This window comes from Mauremys reevesii, linkage group 1, assembly GCF_016161935.1.
Source record: "Mauremys reevesii isolate NIE-2019 linkage group 1, ASM1616193v1, whole genome shotgun sequence".
Lineage (NCBI taxonomy): Eukaryota > Metazoa > Chordata > Testudines > Geoemydidae > Mauremys > Mauremys reevesii.
The window spans coordinates 142,067,819-142,084,719 of record NC_052623.1 but is presented as its reverse complement, the minus strand read 5'-3'; the positions used below and the strand labels follow the sequence as shown (position 1 = coordinate 142,084,719).

The 16,901-nt window shown below is 42.2% G+C and overlaps 1 protein-coding gene across 1 annotated transcript in view; it reads left to right on the top strand.

Moving 5' to 3' along the window:
- The first annotated feature begins 4,500 nt into the window (after nucleotides 1–4,500).
- Nucleotides 4,501–16,901, top strand: part of RS1 (retinoschisin 1) — a 31,336-nt gene continuing 18,935 nt past the window's right edge. Inside the window, exons 1-3 of the mRNA XM_039507534.1 lie at nucleotides 4,501–4,622; nucleotides 14,244–14,269; nucleotides 16,390–16,495. Coding sequence (XP_039363468.1) covers nucleotides 4,571–4,622; nucleotides 14,244–14,269; nucleotides 16,390–16,495 — 184 coding nt within the window. The 5' untranslated portion in view covers nucleotides 4,501–4,570. The remainder of the gene's footprint in view (nucleotides 4,623–14,243; nucleotides 14,270–16,389; nucleotides 16,496–16,901) is intronic.

The following is a 16,901-nucleotide window of genomic DNA, read 5'->3' as shown; positions in this document are numbered from 1 at the left end:
CGGTGTAAATCTGGACTGGATTCAATGGAATTGCCAGTGTGAGGGTAAATCAGGCCTGATGTGTCCTAGGAGGTCTTTTCCATCACTGGTTTCTATGGGCCATCGTCTTTTGTCCTTACCTGAGCAAAACTTCATGGACTGCAGTGAGAGTTTTGCTCACTAAAGGACCACACAATGTGTCTCCGATGATTCTGTGATTCAGACCTCTACAAAGTTAGTGTATACTGGTGAGTACAGAACTGATGAGAGATTCCCAGTTTCATGGAGTATATTTTGATTCTATAACCCAGGAGACAATAGTGAATAGAAACACTGATGCATGCAGCATGGGGAGTGTGCAGCATTATCAGGAAGCGAGGGAAAGAGACAGAGGAAGTAGCATCTGAAGAGGGATGAGTGTTTCTAAGTACTGATAGCTGCTGTGATAATAACAGTTCTGCTGCTGCTTCCGCCACCCACGCACAGACTTCTGCTGCTGAATACAAATAGCCTCATTGTGACGCATGGCGGGGAACACTGAGGTCAGCACAGTAGGTAATTGGTGATATCATCGCTGATGTGAAGAAGGCTTCATCCCACCTGCATTATCTAACATAGGTCTCCGCCAGAGAACTGCAGGGCAGTGTTCATGCTCCTGTGCTTGTGTCACTTCAGCTAAGTGTCAGCATATTTTATCCAAGACATAAAGCTATTTTGTACAGCTTTAAACACCTTTGATTTTATATCCATGTCAATTCACTTGTTCTCAAATATTTCATTGTTTGAATGCTTGGGAAAAATGCAATTCCCGTCGTAAGTTGTGTATCCATTTTTCTTTGTGTGTATGTAATTGTTTTTACCCTTGATTTTACCTGCCTACAACAAAATCAATACAATATTAAATAAGAGAAACAGAGACTTAAAATCTAGGCCATCTCAAATTGCATTGGACTGATATTTTTGTATTTAACTGTCTTTATAAAAATGCTCCTGCATGATGTACGCAGTGTTGTTGCAACCATGTGACCCCAGGATATTACAGAGACAAGGTGGGTGAGGTAATATCTTTTATTGGACCAACTTCTGTTGGCAGGGGTGGCAGGTTTGTATAATTTTTGGTGGTGCCCAGAATGGGTCCAAGTCTCTCCCCCCCACACACCTGCCTAAGGCTCTGGGAGGTAGTTTGGGTGTGGGAGGGGTGAGGGGTCGGGCTCTGGGAAGGAGTTTGGGTGTGGGCTCTGGGGTGGGGCAGGGAGTCGGGGTGCAGGATGGGATGTGGGGGGTCAGGCTTTGGGAGCGAGTTTGGGTGCAGGGAGTGGGCTCTGGGCTGGGGCCAGGGATTGGGGTGTGGGAAGGGGTGGCCTCTGGGAGGGAGTTGGGCGTGGGAGGGGTGAGGGGTCAGGCTCTGGGAGGGTGTTTGGGTGTGGGCTCTGGGGTGGGGCAGGGAGTTGGGGTATGGGATGAGGTGTGGGGGTCAGTCTTTGGGAGGGAGTTTGGGTGTGGGGGGGTGGGCTCTGGGCTGGGGCCAGGGATTGGGGTGTGGGGTGCGGCCTCTGAGAGGGAGTTTGGTTGCAGGGTGGTGGGCTCTGGTCTGGAGAAGGGGGTTGGGGTGTGTGGGGTGGACCCTGGGAGGGAGTTTGGGTGCAGGCTCTGGGCTGAGGCAGAGGATTCGGGTGCAGCGATTACCTTAGGCAGCTCCCAAAAGTGACCCCCCCCTCTGGCAGCAGCTCCTAAGCTGGTGGGGGAAAGAGGGGTCACCGCACGCCATTGCCTGGAGGCACCGCCCCCGCAGCTCCCATTGGCTGTAGTTGGCAGAGTCGGTGCTTGGGGCGGGGGCAGCACACAGAGACCCCCCCCCCAGGGGCCACAGGTATGTGCCAGCCGCTTCCGGAAGCAGAGCGGACGGGCAGGAAGCTGCCTTAGCCCTGCTGCACTGCCAGTGGAGGCGGCGGGGGCCCCGTCCCCTTTTAAATCACGCAGGGGCGGCTGGGGGGAACATTCCGGGGGAGGCACGCAGGGGCAGCAGGCGGAGTCAGGGGAGAGACCCAGCCCCGAACTTTGGTGGAGCCGGGCCCCCCCATGCTCTCGTATTGGTGGAGCATGGGCACCACAGGCCCATACAACTCACCACCCCTGTCTGTTGATGAGGGAGACAAGCTTTCAAGTTTACACAGAGCTTGTCTTCAGGTCTGGGAAACTAACTCAGTGTTACAGTTAAATACAAGGTGGAACAGATTGTTTAGCATATGCAGTTAACACATATTTCAAGGGACCATTCAAGGTGAAGTGGCCAGTTAACACTCCTCCAGTTGTAGGGCAGAAAGGAAGTAGTGGGGAAGCCACTGGAAGGGGAGGTTCTTAGTGGGTTAGTGCGGATTATAGTCGTAGGCCTAAGGCTGCCATCAAGTATATTCTCTGACAATGGAATTCACTCTGTGCATAGAGCCATCACATGCCTATGCATTACCCAAGTCCCATTTTGGGTAGTGCATAGGCCTTGTGCAGGCTGTCTGAATAGCACTGAGTATCACCCCCATGAGGGATGGCATCATACGTGAGTGCAAGGGACTTCAAAAGAAAACTAGAGTGTGTCTCATGTTAAAATCCATTCCAGGGCTCAGAGAGAGCAGTTCCATGATCCCAAATCTTCCGGGGGAGAAAAATGATTGTTTCTTCCTGCTACCAAGAATTTCTAACATTAAAAATATACCTCATCACTATTCAGTGGAGGGACTTTCTAATCTACTGTACCACAGAAGGTACGGGCTTTGTGGATTTGAAGGGGAGAGCAATTAACTGTTGGAACTGTTACATTATTTGCAAAAGGATATTGAACTTTTTAAATAAAGTTGTCCCGTCAGCTGATATGTCATCACTCAAAGGAGATATGTCATCACTCATTAGCAGTTCAATTGTGCCATTAAGGCACAGCTTCCCCTCCCCGTAGAAGGCTGCTCAGAGTGTGCCTACCCCAGGGGAACTTCTAGCAGGCTATGGGAGGCTATGAGAGAGAGAGAGAGAATAGGCGCAACAGCACCATAGTACATAGATACAAAGGACCAGCTTTCACCTGTGACCTGGAAAGGAGAGGCAGGGGTGGAGGAAATGTCCTCTCCCTTAGAATTATTAACTGTTATTATTTAACTGTATAATTAAGTTTGGATTTAAGAAGGCAGGCTCTGTTATGGCAACTATGGGTATGGCTAGACTGCTATAAAAAAACCCGCAGCCCCCCAGTCTGAGAGCTTGACTCAGGCTCTAGGGACTCAGGCTGCAGTGCTAAAAATGGCAGTGGAGATGTTTAGGTTTGGGCTGTAGTTTGGGCTACATTGCAGGGTCTCAGAGCCCAGACTCCAAACAAAGCCCAGACATTTACACTGAAATTTCTAGCCCCTCAGTCTGAGCCCTGCAAGTCCAAGTGAGCTGACCTGAGCCATCCATGGCCAAGCCATGAGTCTTTTCTTGCAGTGTAGATGTAACCTATTGGGCCATAGTCCTCCTTGGTAAAACTCTGTATAAGTTGATGGAGTTACACCCAGGATGAATTTGCCCCATTATGGTTACATTTAGGCACGATTACCACAGAAGCTGCACAGTTCTAGTGATGTGAAGTGGAAAAAGAAAGATTATTTGGGGGTTGGAAAGAGTGTCCAGGATATTTGACTTTTTAAGTTATATTTATGTGACTTTTTTTTCACTCCAGCCACTCAATGACTTTTTCTTTAAAATGCTATGCTAAATCAACATCCCTGGTTACGTAACATTTTCTTAATCGATAAGAAGCAAAGGGCAGAAAGCAGCCGTGGCTTAATATAGCAGCAACACATTTGACCTATGCAGTGATTTATCTGCTGGCTACCTGTAAAATCTTAGATCTCCAGAATCTCTTTTTCAGTAGAAACACCAATACTATCCTTCCACTAAAGTCCCCAACAGTTATACCTAGTTAATAGGGCTGTAGGCTCTGAGCCAAAGTGAGAGTCTTTCCACTGACTTCAATAGACTTTAGAGAAGGCTCTTACTGTCTTCAATTTAAAACGGTTATTACAATGGTCTGCAATTTAAATTGTCTGATAGTGACTTTTAATGGAAGGATACTATGAGGTAGAACTTTTAGCAAAGGAAGGCTTCTTATGGTGGTTTATCTTTTGGTTCAAGATTTTAGAAGTAGTCAGCAGATCAATCACTTCATAGGTCAAATGTGCTGCTTCTCCTAGATTAAGTCATTGCTGCTCTCAATCCTTTGCTCTTTGTGGGCTGAGAAAACATTATAACCAGGGCTGTTTTCTAAGCATGACAGTTTTTAGAAAAACAAACATCACCAAGTGGTTATGGTGGGAAAAAATGAAGGGGGAAATATATGTACACACTATACACGTCATGCCTTTTAAATATTGTTCCTCTTGATATCTTCTCTAGGATGGAGCTTTGATGACTGCAGTAGTGTGTGGCTGGCTTGATTGTATTTGGTAAAACCAGGAGAGCTAAGGAGAGTAAGGTGCTTAATGAGGCATTGCTTAAGTTAATCTCACTCCTTCTAAGAAAGCTGTGCAGAGCGCTAGGTACCCATTCTCGAAAGACAAAAGAAGAGATGCAGTTCAAGATGGAGAACATCCTGCTGTCTCTTCTTTTCTGCTACAAAGGTATGCACTGTACCTACTTGTAGGCACTTTTGGCTGTTTGTGTTTATATTTCTTGTTTCACTCACCCCTCTTTATTCTGCCACTGGCTGTGGGGTAGAGAGTGAGCTCTTCTGCAATGCTATTGGAGGCACAATAATTTGTGTAAAGGAAAAATTCTAGAGCAGACGTAATTTATGTACACTTGCATTTGAGAGAGAGTGCGCGAGAGAAATGATTTCTCATAGTTCTCTGAATACCAAATAATTGCCGTTTTAAAAAATTGACATATAATTTGCCAAAATATAAATTTGGACAGGAGACTGTAATGATTCTTAATCAGGGAGTAAATAATAGTTATTTGAAAAATGAGGTACTGTATAATATGAAGGAGCTGGTCTCTCATGAATCAAACCTCTTGATTAAGTGAAGGTTGGTTGTGACCCTTGACAGCATAACATTGCAGATTATACAGATCCTTAGTTTCCAAAGATTTTTCAGAGGTTTCCAGAACTGGAAAATCAGAGTTGTAGTGGAAAGGTTTCAAAAGAACTCCTATACTGTATAAAAAATAGATATCTGAAGAAAACTTGAAAAGTATTTACTGATTTTGAAGCTATCCAAAATTTAAGTTTAAGGAAACCATCAATAATAGGAGTTTAATATGAGTTGTCAAAGTCCAGAAAATGTAGGGGGTCACAGCTACCCTCCATCCTTAATTAACCCCATTGTGCCTAGGTATTACCAGCGTTAGCTACAAGTAGATACATTTATACACTCGTTTGAAATTCTGACCCCATTCGAATCAAAGGCAAAACCCCCATTAATGTCAGTGGGCAGGATTTCACCCCTTAATATCTAACCACATTAAGGATCACAGAATTTCACAAGGCAGAGAATATAGACAATCCAATTCATCCTTCTGAGAATGCGAAATTGTTCCTTTCAATATATTTTTTTATTGTTTTGTCTAGTCTAGTTTTTAAAGTCCCAAACCTATTCATATCCATGTCCACTATTTTAGCCTAATGTTTTTTGTGATCAGGCCAGTTTTCCCAAATTAGTCCTGTCTTAATTTCATCCTATTATTCCTTGTTGTAGCTCAGAGTATCTCACACAATAATTTAGCTCCTTTCAGCTATTTGTACACTGTTATAATATCCCATATCTCTCTGTCTTAGTTTGCATGTAGCTGACTTGTCAGCCTTCTACCAGGAACTTATGGGTTTAAGCCAAACCTTTAGCATTACTGGACTGGGTGTGGAGGGGCTTTATTGTGATGTGTTTCTATTTTCCTATGAATCCCAGCACTGCTTCGTTTTGATTGGGCACCCACATTTCTGCAAAAAATTACTCGCGCCGTCACTTTCCAAACTTTGCTTTCTGTATTTCATGTTTTTCTCTCCTTCCTCACTGAAGTGCCTTCTATACTGCACATTTACCTCCTGTACATTAAAATGACTGCGGTCCAGTCTTTCATTCCAATCCCTTAGAATTCCCATCAGCTTCTCCCTGTAGCTTACACCATCAAGAAAGTGCCACCAGGTCAGTCACGTAAGCTATGAGCAGTTATCCTGTACTAACCAATTTAGTTGTTCTCTTCAGTTTGACATGCACCTTTTGGCTGGTTCTTATATTTGCAATGGGCCCTGCCAAAGCAGCAGCAGATGGTGCTAAGGCAAGCTCTTGTGACTAGTGCCTGAGCAGCTGTTGGTCCCAAATCCATATGGAAATAAAGTGCACACCGAGCTTTCTATTGACACAAATATGTTTTAACGCATTAAATGTGACATGTTTATTCCGCATTCTTCTGTCAGTGTCTGTATATGCATGGAAAAATGAACTCATCCCTAAATTAAAAAAAAAATGAGCCTCTTCTATATTAGCTGTGGGTTTAACAAGACATTCAAATCACATTAAGGACCACCTTAAGTTACACCCAGGCTACCCCAATACATCTAATGGCAGCAATATACCTTATGCCCATCAATACTAAGGAAGAATGGTGTGAATCTCAAGATCAGAGCTGCTCAACATTTCTCAGATGAAAAAAATAATTAAAAAGGGCCTTTTTCAAAAGCAAAAAAAACCATTTTGAAAAACCGTTTTTGAAATTATTTGGGTTTTGCAAATACTTTTCACAATACCTTTTTATTGAAAAATGTATCAAAAACATTACTGAAAACATCAAAAACATTATGACAATGGTTGTTGCAATTGTTTCCATTTACCAAAACATTGTAATAATCATTTTGTTAGTGGTTTTTTATAACATTTTTTATTAAAAAATAATTGACTTTTCACACATAAAAATAAAAAAAACTAGAACTCTGAAGTGGATCCAGTTTGGGTGTTGTGAAACAGAAACAATTTGAAAACTTTGAAGTCTTCATAATTTTGCTTTTTTGATCATCTGTAATTAAGATGCCTGAGGTGAAATCCTTGTCCCACTGAATTCAGTTGAAGTTTTTGCCTTCAGTGGGGCCGGGATTTCAATCCAGATGCCTAAATTTCCAAATACATATTTATGTCTTGCCTACCCCAGGTCACAAAACATGATGTTTATATCATTATTTTCTACTTTGTATTAAAGGGAAAGGATATGGAACATTCCTAGCAGATTTAAAGAGCAGAGAGAAGTTTAAAACAAAATAGCATCTGTCTCTTCTTGGGGAAGTGGCTGGTTCAGGAGATGGCTAATGAGATACTAACCTTTCATCATTTATGTCTCTGGCTCAAATCCTGCCCTGATTGGTAGTTACTGAAATGAACTGGTGGCCTCAGCCCAGGAGACACACATAGCTGCATCACAACTGGCTCCCTATTGGCTGTGGAGAAAACACATGAATAAAATTAGAGCGGGGACCAGGAGTGAAACTGCGCAAGATCTGCAACTGCACTGAGGGGGACACATCAACAGGATAGCAGATAGGAGAACAGGTCCCCCTTATGCCCCACAGCAGCTCTGTTGATGTCTATTGGCAATCTTTGTAGACCAGCCAAGGGATGCATTGGTGTGAAGACTTCAGGTCAAATTTTGAAGGGGGCCTTGAAACTTAAGAGCTGAAGTCCCATTTTCAAAAGCAAACTAGGCTCTTAAGGACAGATTCTCAAAGGTATTTAGGTGCTTTAAGATGCCGATAGGCACCTAGTAGGATCTTCAAAAGCACTTAGGTGCCTAACTCCCACTGCAATCAACTTTGTTCAAATCTGCCCCATACACAAGGTACACATGATACAGATTCAGTGGAATTCACCCCTGTGTGGAGGAACAGCCCAAGACCTCTGCTTCACTTAAGTTCCAGTAAAGCCCTATTTAGAGGTTTTACGTGGCAACGGTAAGTTTGCTGGGCCCCTCTGACAGGAGATAAAATCCTGGCCTGACTGACCACTAAGTGCCTAAGTCTCTTTTGAAAAAAAAAGGGATGCAAGCTCCTAAATCATGTTGGCAGTTTTCAAACTTTTATCCTGAGTTACTATATTGCAAGCATTTGAACCCTGCAGCTCAGGGCTAAGGCACACAAAACGTACATTGTTGGTGTGTGTGCTGCTTTTGTAACATCCAAGGAGTAAGCCCTGGAAAAACATGAGAACCTGGCTGAATCTGGTTATTAAACCTGAACAGAAGGGTCCCCGTAACACAATTCATCACAAGAGCAGATTGCTAGGTAGTGTAAATCACTGTCGTTTCACTGACTGAATGAAATCAATGGAGTGTGTCCAATTTACACAAGCTGAGCATCTGTCCCAAAGAACACATTTTACAGCTGAAACGTCCAAGGGCTGAAATATTTGACAAATGGCTGACAGAGGAGTGCACACAAAAGGTGAGATAACCTGTGCAGAGGGCCAGCAAGAGGCCTATGAACCACTTAAATGCAATTTAAATACTATGGGTGAAATCCTGGCCCCAGTGAAGTCAATGGCAAAACTATGGATTTCAACGGACCCAGGATTTCACTCCCAGCACATTTGCCCTCTGCCACTTATGTCCTCTAAAAAGGTCTTACTAGCTCGGGCTGGTCCTCTGCACAGGGGTAAATTGCACTGAATATGTATCAGTATGATGTTATATATTTATATAGCATCACTTATCTCCAGAGATCCTAAGGTGTTCATTAGATTTCTACAGCACCAATGGAATGAATTCACCTCTGGTAGAGAGGCCAGCAGGTAACCAGCACTGTAAGATATGAGGGGAAGGGAAATTATAAAGAATTGCATTTAATACTGTAATTACAGCAGAGATATTTGAATTTTTATAGTATTACTTATTCCACAGAGATCAAATTAGTCTTAAATTTTGGATTATATCTTATTTATGACATTCATTGTATAAACGACTACATAAATATATTATACATTTCTATTTTTTAAAACCCAGATATTCCCTCATCTTGTTGAAAAGGACACTGACAAGTAGTTTAGGACCAAAATTTGACGTACATGTCAAAGGTTTTATAATTTCAGGAACTCATTTGTAAGTCTAACACAGCCAAGCATGTGTGAACATCTCAAATATTATAATTTAAGGACTGGAGACATCAAAAGTATGGAAAATATACAGATGCCTTAGGCCTAATTCTGCTTTCATTTGTACCTGTGCTACCCCACTGATGTCAGTAGGGTTACATGGATGCTGAGTATTTAGTTTACTGTGTGCAAAAAGCAAACAGACCCAAAGTTGTATTTTCTTTTCAAGAAACACAAACAGCAGAATACTAAGGAATAAGTTTGGATGGACTTTTACCCATCTGCATAATTATGACTTCTACTAACTTCTCTATAAAAAGGTAGTATGGGCTGGGGTAATAAGCACTGAGTTGGGGAACTCTCAGTTCTAATCTTGCCTCTGCCGCAGATGCTTTGTGTGGCTTTGGGTAATTCACTTCAGCTTTCTATTCCAGTTTCCCTACCTACAAACTGGGTATGATAGTACTTACCTGTGGTCCGTGTACCTCAGAGTGGGGTTTAAGAGGATAAAATAACAAATATCTGTGCAGTGTCTTAACCCTTTCAAATGCTAAATGTTGTATTATAAAACTCCATTTAATAATTTTATATATATTGTGACATTAAAGAGACACTATCAATTTGAAACCAAGTCAGGTTCAGAAAATGAATTAGAAGTAGTTTTAGGTACATCACCTATTTCTTTAGTTTTCCTGTCATATTTTTTCATGTTAACATGTTTTTCTTTGTCCTGTTACTGTGTGAAATGACTCACACAAACAAGAGGTGTAACTGACCGACTTACTTGATTATACCGGTGAAACAATTACATTGATTGTGCCCTATAAACTATAAAAATAGAAAATACGATTTACTAATTTCTCTCTTTATGGCATACTTAGCTGTTATCTACACAAATGATAGGCAAAATATTTCCAAGCAGAGGTGTGATTTTTAGTTTGACAATGTTCATTTAAAGAAGCAAATAAACAAAAATAAACATTCTCCACATGTCTGTGTTTACAATATTTTGATTTACTTGAGTTTATTTGGTCATATAACATGATCTATTTTAATCATGTTTTATATAATCTAAAATGGGTTCACTGTTTCATAAATAGATCTCCCATATGTTATTACATCTGTCATAAAACATAATCACTCTTGAAAATATGCTCTAGCATCCTTTCAGTGTCGTATATCTAATATGCACTGCCACAAGTGATCTTAGTAGTATCCATGCTCTTTAAATTTTATCAATTCTGTTCTTTTCCTTTGACTGAAAATTTGTTTCCTCTTAACAGTATCATTTTAGACCACAATAAGCTGTATGCCTTCCTTTCCCAACTAACTCTTTCTTTTTTCTAATAACTATTAGAAAAAAAATGAGAGGCTGCAGCTTCCTGCTCCTTTCATTAAATGTGCTGGGGTTTTTTATATACCCGTGGCAGTTTACCTGTCTTGTACCTGACCTCACCCGACTTGGCTTGATCTCCAGTTAATTGCTTTCAGTCATGTGACAATCGTCAATGTACATTTTTTTAAAAAGCTAGATGTTGGGTCTGCAGTATAACTGCTGCCACCAAATTAACAGTACTTGTCAGAGATCCACTCACTGTGATTTCCCCAATTACAAAAGAAAGTTATCCAGAACAGTCAGGGCAGATAAGGTAAGGTGCAGAAAGGGTGATATGAAGCCCCACTTGGAGCTGAGCCAACAGTTTTTGCAGAGTCTCAGCTATGGTGCACAGAAGATTATCAATTTGTAATGATTAAGTCTCAGATGGTCATGGTGCTTTACAGAACATGGAATAAGACATAGTTCTTGCCTTGAAGGCTGTACAATCTAGACCTAAACCAGACAAGACGCAGGACATCAGTACAGAAAAGGGAGGGGGTGGAGGTGGAGAGCAGGGATCAGTGAGTCTAGCCTAAGCTGAAGGCTAAAAGTGTGGGGAGAGCAGGACTGCTCAATCAGAGGGACAGTGCCCAAGGCGGGCTACCCAGTGCTATCAACAACTCACAACAAAATGCATGGGCACTTGGAGCCAGCAGGAGTGAGGACAGGGTCAGAGAAGCTCTCCTTCGTGAGGCTGCTCATTTTCTGCCCCACCCCCTCCCAGCCCCAACCCAATCCTGGTGCTGCTCTTCATGCCTACTCCTCCCATTCGCTCAGTGTTCAGCCCTAGGGCAACAGCACTTCAAGAAGCCATGGCACAAAATGGCCCCACAAGCAACTGACCGTAAGCCACCAGCACCCCAAAATAAAGCCAGTATAGACAGAGAAAACTGGCGGTGGTTCTTCTTTTCACAAGAATTCATATGACATGAAATATGACACCAGCATCACTTCTTTTTTGTGTCTAATTCCAGAGTAAATTTTAGAGCTGGTAACAAACAAGAACATTTTTCACAACAAAATTATCCCCTTTTCACAGAAAATTGCTGGACTTCAATATTTTTCAGCAAGTTCTATAGCTGGTCAAAAAACAGTGACAATTTTTTTTTGCAAATTCCTTTTTTCATTGAAAAATTTTAGAATTTGATTTTTTTGGCAAACATTTTGGCAAAAAAATTGTCCCATTTTGGTTGAAAACTTTTGAATTTTGAAAATTTCCAACCAGCTTGAATAAATTCCTAACTTCTTCTTATTGTGCTCTCGCTTTTACAGTCCTTGAATTACCTGTGAACTGATCAACTGTTCACCACAGGCTAAACCTTGTTCTCACTGAATCTCACTCTGACTTCAAAGGGCCCAAGATTTGCCCCATAATAATAGAAAGATTGTATAATAATCCATTTGTATAAGTTATTAGAGAATTATAAAGTCAGAAGATACTCAACACTACGTTATATAGATAGGGCCAAAGCCACCAACTTTATATCTGGATCTAAACACCCCCAACATTTGGAGTTCTTAGCTCTGGCAGGGGGGTTGGTTTAGCCCATTCTAGAGAGTGGCCAGTGAGGCATCAAATGCAGACATCCTCAGTGCTTGTGGATGTTCAAATCTAGGGTTTTGATTTAGGCCCAGCTCTAGAATTAATAGAAAGCAGGCATGCCTCATTGCTTAGCAAAATGAACGTCATATGCAGCAGAAAGGACTGAGCCTTCTACTCCTTACTGAGGCAAAGCAACTCATTCTAATCAACGATATTTTTTACTGAGTTAGGAGTAAGAACTCTGGGATTTACCCAAATGCATAAACCACCAAATGAAATAAAAACTAAAATCACTGTGTGGTCTGTTTGCTGACAGAATTTCGTGTCCCTGGTTCTATTTCTGTAATTCAGTGATCCAAAGTGCATCAAACTGAATACACCTGCTCAGCATTTGTGTAAACATGTTCTGTGCTGCTAATGACCTGATCTGAGCATTTATTTTCACAGTATTAAAGGCAGTAAAGTACAGTACAAAATGGATACGAAACACACTGTATCATTAGAACCATAATATGAAGGGACTTCGATGTTCGATTCTTACCTTGATCATTTACTTACATTTCAGTCATTTATGCTGAAAGACGTTAAAGCATTTGAATTGCATAATTAAGCTTTTTTATCATGAATTTATTCTTTACAAAGGGCCAAAATCCAGAGGTCTCTACTTGATATTTAGTCATTTTTTCTTAGCCTGCGCTCATCCAAATTCCAGTTATAGTCAGTTTAAGTTGCGCCATTGAATTTAGTGGAAGCAGGGTAGGGCCTGTGGCCTACACAGGTCTCAGCTGTACCTGATTGTAAGATGCATCATTCATTTTAGACCCAAATTTACCTCTATTCTGCATAAATCTGGCGTTGTCTCCGTTTATTGTTGTAAATTGCTGACATCAGAAATGCTGACTCAGGGGACTGAGGTTAAAACAAATGTTGCCATTTTTAAAAAGAAATCCATCGTATAGTTTTCAAGCTCTCATCTCTGTCGTGTACTTTATTGTGTTCTTCATTTGAGAGTGCTGATGCATACTTGCAAAGCCATTGCCACATGTGAGAGGAGTCTACATTTCAGCAGTGGATAAATTGCTCCTTGTCAATACACCACTACCTCGATATAACGCCTCCCGATATAACACGAATTTGGATATAACGTGATAAAGCAGTGCTTGGGGGGGTAGGGCTGCGCACTCCGGTGGATCAAAGCAAGTTCAATATAACACGGTTTCACCTATAACGCGGTAAGATTTTTTTGGCTCCCACGGACAGTGTTATATCGAGGTAGAGGTGTAGTTTGTATTTCAATTGATCATGACTGTGAAGCATTTGGAGAATATTATGCGATGAAAGTTGCTATATACATGTAAGACATTATTAACTATTAGCATTATTTAAACCTTGCTAGGTTCAGCTATGGCCCAGTGTAGGAATGAAAACCTGTAACTGGAGTTCAGTGAACAATTCACAGACAGTAATTTATTTGATAGAAAGAGCCTCTTTTATTGCTCACAGAACATGTAGATTGCAAATTTCCAGTTCCTCATTCAAATTTATTCACTTTTTTTCTACTCTATGGCTCGATCATCAGTAGTTTGCCAGTTCACTGCAGGTATTGGACACTGGACATTTGACGTTGAAGTTGTGTTGTTTGGTTTTCAGCAGTTACATGGTAGTTTTTTTCCATTTCTTATTGGACGGGCAAATCTGATAGGGCCTTATTGAACTCCCATTAAAGTTATAGACACGGTCCTGTTGATTTCAGTGGGAGATGGAGCAGGCCTGTAATGAGGAAGAGTGCTTGAAGAAGCCACAGTTTACGGGGGGCAGAAGATAAACAAGATCAGAGAATTTTAGAGAACTGTAAATCTTCCCTTTATCGGCCACAGTGGTCTTGTCTGAGGTACCACTGCTAGAAAACAATTAGTCTGCTGTATAATATTGATTGGTGGGGTTCAGTTTCAATTTAATTTTCTTTCATTCTAGTCACACAAAATGGTTGTGATACAAATACTTAGGGTGAAATCCTGACTTCACTGAAGTCAATTGGAGTTTTGTCATTGACTTCAGTGAGGCAGGGATTTCACCCATATATTGGTGTGTTCTATCTGCCCAGTAGTCCATGTCCTTCTGCTAGCACATGGAAGTCAGCTTGTGTGAAATATATTTAACTCTTCAGAACAGCAGGATTTATCTGCAGCACCTTCGATTCTTAACTTTCTTTTTATTCTTTCTACCATGCTTGATTATCTTGTCCACACAGCCACGCTGGCATTGTCACCTGGTGAGGTAAGTCCATTAAGCTTATCTGAATATTATCTAAGTACTCTCTGGGACCAATTCTGCATTGTGCTTAGCCAGTGAACTCCCACTGCAGTTAGTGGGAGCTGAGGGTGCTCAGCACGCTGCAGGATTAGTCTCTGTGTTTGTGGTTTATTCTGCCTAAATATGAATTATGGGTGTAGGTCTTCTGCACTTGTTTGCTAGTTACCAGATCATCTGAATGCAACCTCCTGGTAAAAGTACAACACTGAGGGCGTGTCGAGAATGGAGATATTTGCACCAATGTAACCACATTGATGCAGTTCCACGGGTACAAACATCTAACATAGACTCATGCTGCACAAGTGCAAAACACGGCTTGCATCTGTGTGACTTACTCCAGTAGGTTACCAGAGTGACACATTGGTGAAGGCTCAGTCTTGCACCCATGTGCACATTTATACGGGGGGATTAAAAATCCCCAATAGAGGCAGGTTCTCAGAGTGGGAGAGCACAAAGCTAGCTTTGTAAATATCATACAGAGCTACAATATCACAAATTATTTGTGCTCTAACAAGAATGGAAGGGGTGTTAATTATGGTTCATTCTGTCCAGTCATCCTTACCATACATTCTCTAAAAAACACAATTTTCTGATCTCACCCAGGCTTGGTCAAGACATTAACACAATTTTAAGGCATTGACTTACAACAATGCCATAATATATCATCCAATTTTGAGAATTGGTCCTAATTTATACTCTGTTAGGGCTAGATTCAGATCTCAATGGCACCAATGTATCAAAACAGTATAACTCCACTGATGTCAGTTGAGTTACTCTGAATTTATACCAATTTAATAAAGAGCACAATCTAGCCCTGAGTTTCAGAATACTGGTTCCTTAGCAGAGATGATTGTTTGGAAGATTTTCATGATGCATAAACAAAAATATGTAAATTTGGGTTACATTAATGGAAGTCTCATGAACCCCAACGGTAATACTTTGCAGCATTAGATGTAATTATTTATTTAGGGTGAAATTCACACCTACACAATAAAACTTAAGTTTGGTGCATGAGTCTTCTCTGGCTCTTTGTAATGGGATGAACATAGGGTGACCAGATGTCCCAATTTTATTGTGATAGTCCCGATATTTACTTGTTTGTCCCGCGTCCTGACCGATGTTTGGTCAGGATGCGAATTATCCCGATATTTTGTCCTCCGGCACACAGGCAGGGGAGGCTTGTGCCCCCAACTCTGCCCTGGCTCCGCCCCACCCTCCCGCACTGGATCCGTCCCCAAATCCCCACCCTGGCCCTGCCCCCAGCCCTGCCCCCTCCCCAAATTCCCACCCTGTCCCCGCCTCTTCCCCAAGCGCGCCGCATTCCTCCTCCTCCCCCCTCCCTACCAGGCTTGTGCTAATCAGCTGTATGGCAGTGCAAGCGCTGGAGGGAGGGGGGAGAAGCAGGACGCAGCAGCCAGCTCGAGGAGGTGGAGGCAGAGAGAATGCGAGCTGGTGGGGGGGGCAGGGCGTGGAGCTGCTGGTGGGTGCTCAGCCCCCACCAATTTTTCCTATGCTCCAGCGACTGTTGGGTTTTTTTGTTTGTTTGTTTGTTTTTTGCTTTTCTTTTGGTTTTTCCTCCGCTGCCGGTTCTTGGGGTTTTGTTGTTGTTGTTCCTCCGCCAGCAACTGCCCCCCCGCCCCCGGCATCCCGATATTTCACATCTCTCATCTGGTCATCCTAGATGAATTTCATCCTCAGCTCCTGTGACTTCTTTGTTTAGGGACCATTTCTGTTTCCATTGAATGATAAAACTCTTATAGACTTCAGTGGAAGCAGGGTCAAGCCTTTGTAGCATACTAAAAGCTTTACATGTACTGTGAGCAGACCCTAGGACAATAAAGTTTCCTGGCAAATCTCTATAAATACAGCGGGTCTGATTTTTCCACTGCCTTGTGCCATCTTTTACACCCATGCAAAGTAAGTGCAAAGCAGGAGCGAAGAGCTTCCCTAGCACAATGGTAGTGTTCTGCACTCACACTGGAGAGAGATAAGTGACTACACAAGGTGCAAGGCTTTGAAGAATCAGGCCCAGTCTCCTCTCACCGCATATGACAGCTATGTTGGTCTCTTTTGTATTACATTAGGATGACCGATTGGAGCACTGGCACAGTAAAGCTTGCAAATGTGATTGTCAAGGAAGTGCCAACTCAGTATGGGCCACCGGAACCAACAGCTTAGTGTGCATGCCGGGTAAGGGATTATTTCTCTCCAAGTTATGAGCTATGTACTTCACTGTCTTTCTCTCTAGAGCTTCCTACAGCACTAGTTTCACTTGTCTGACATCCTAAAATGCTGCCCTGGACTGTCGGTCTATAGCTTTTGAACTGATCTTGCTATTCCCTTAGCACACAATGGGTCCTGTCTGATTCTGGGTGATCAGCTCAGCCCCAACGTACTGGATCAATGATGGGACTGGTCAGAAAGAGAGTATTAGATCTCAGCTGGCTGTGTTACTAACTGCTGTGGGTGCTATTGTGGTTAGTGTCATAGGGCAGCACTCATGCTGACCCTCTGGGGGTTTGACAGCATTGCAGTCAGGGGGGGTGATTGCAGCAGGTGCAGCCATACCTGAGCAAGCTTAGATTTAGCTAGCATG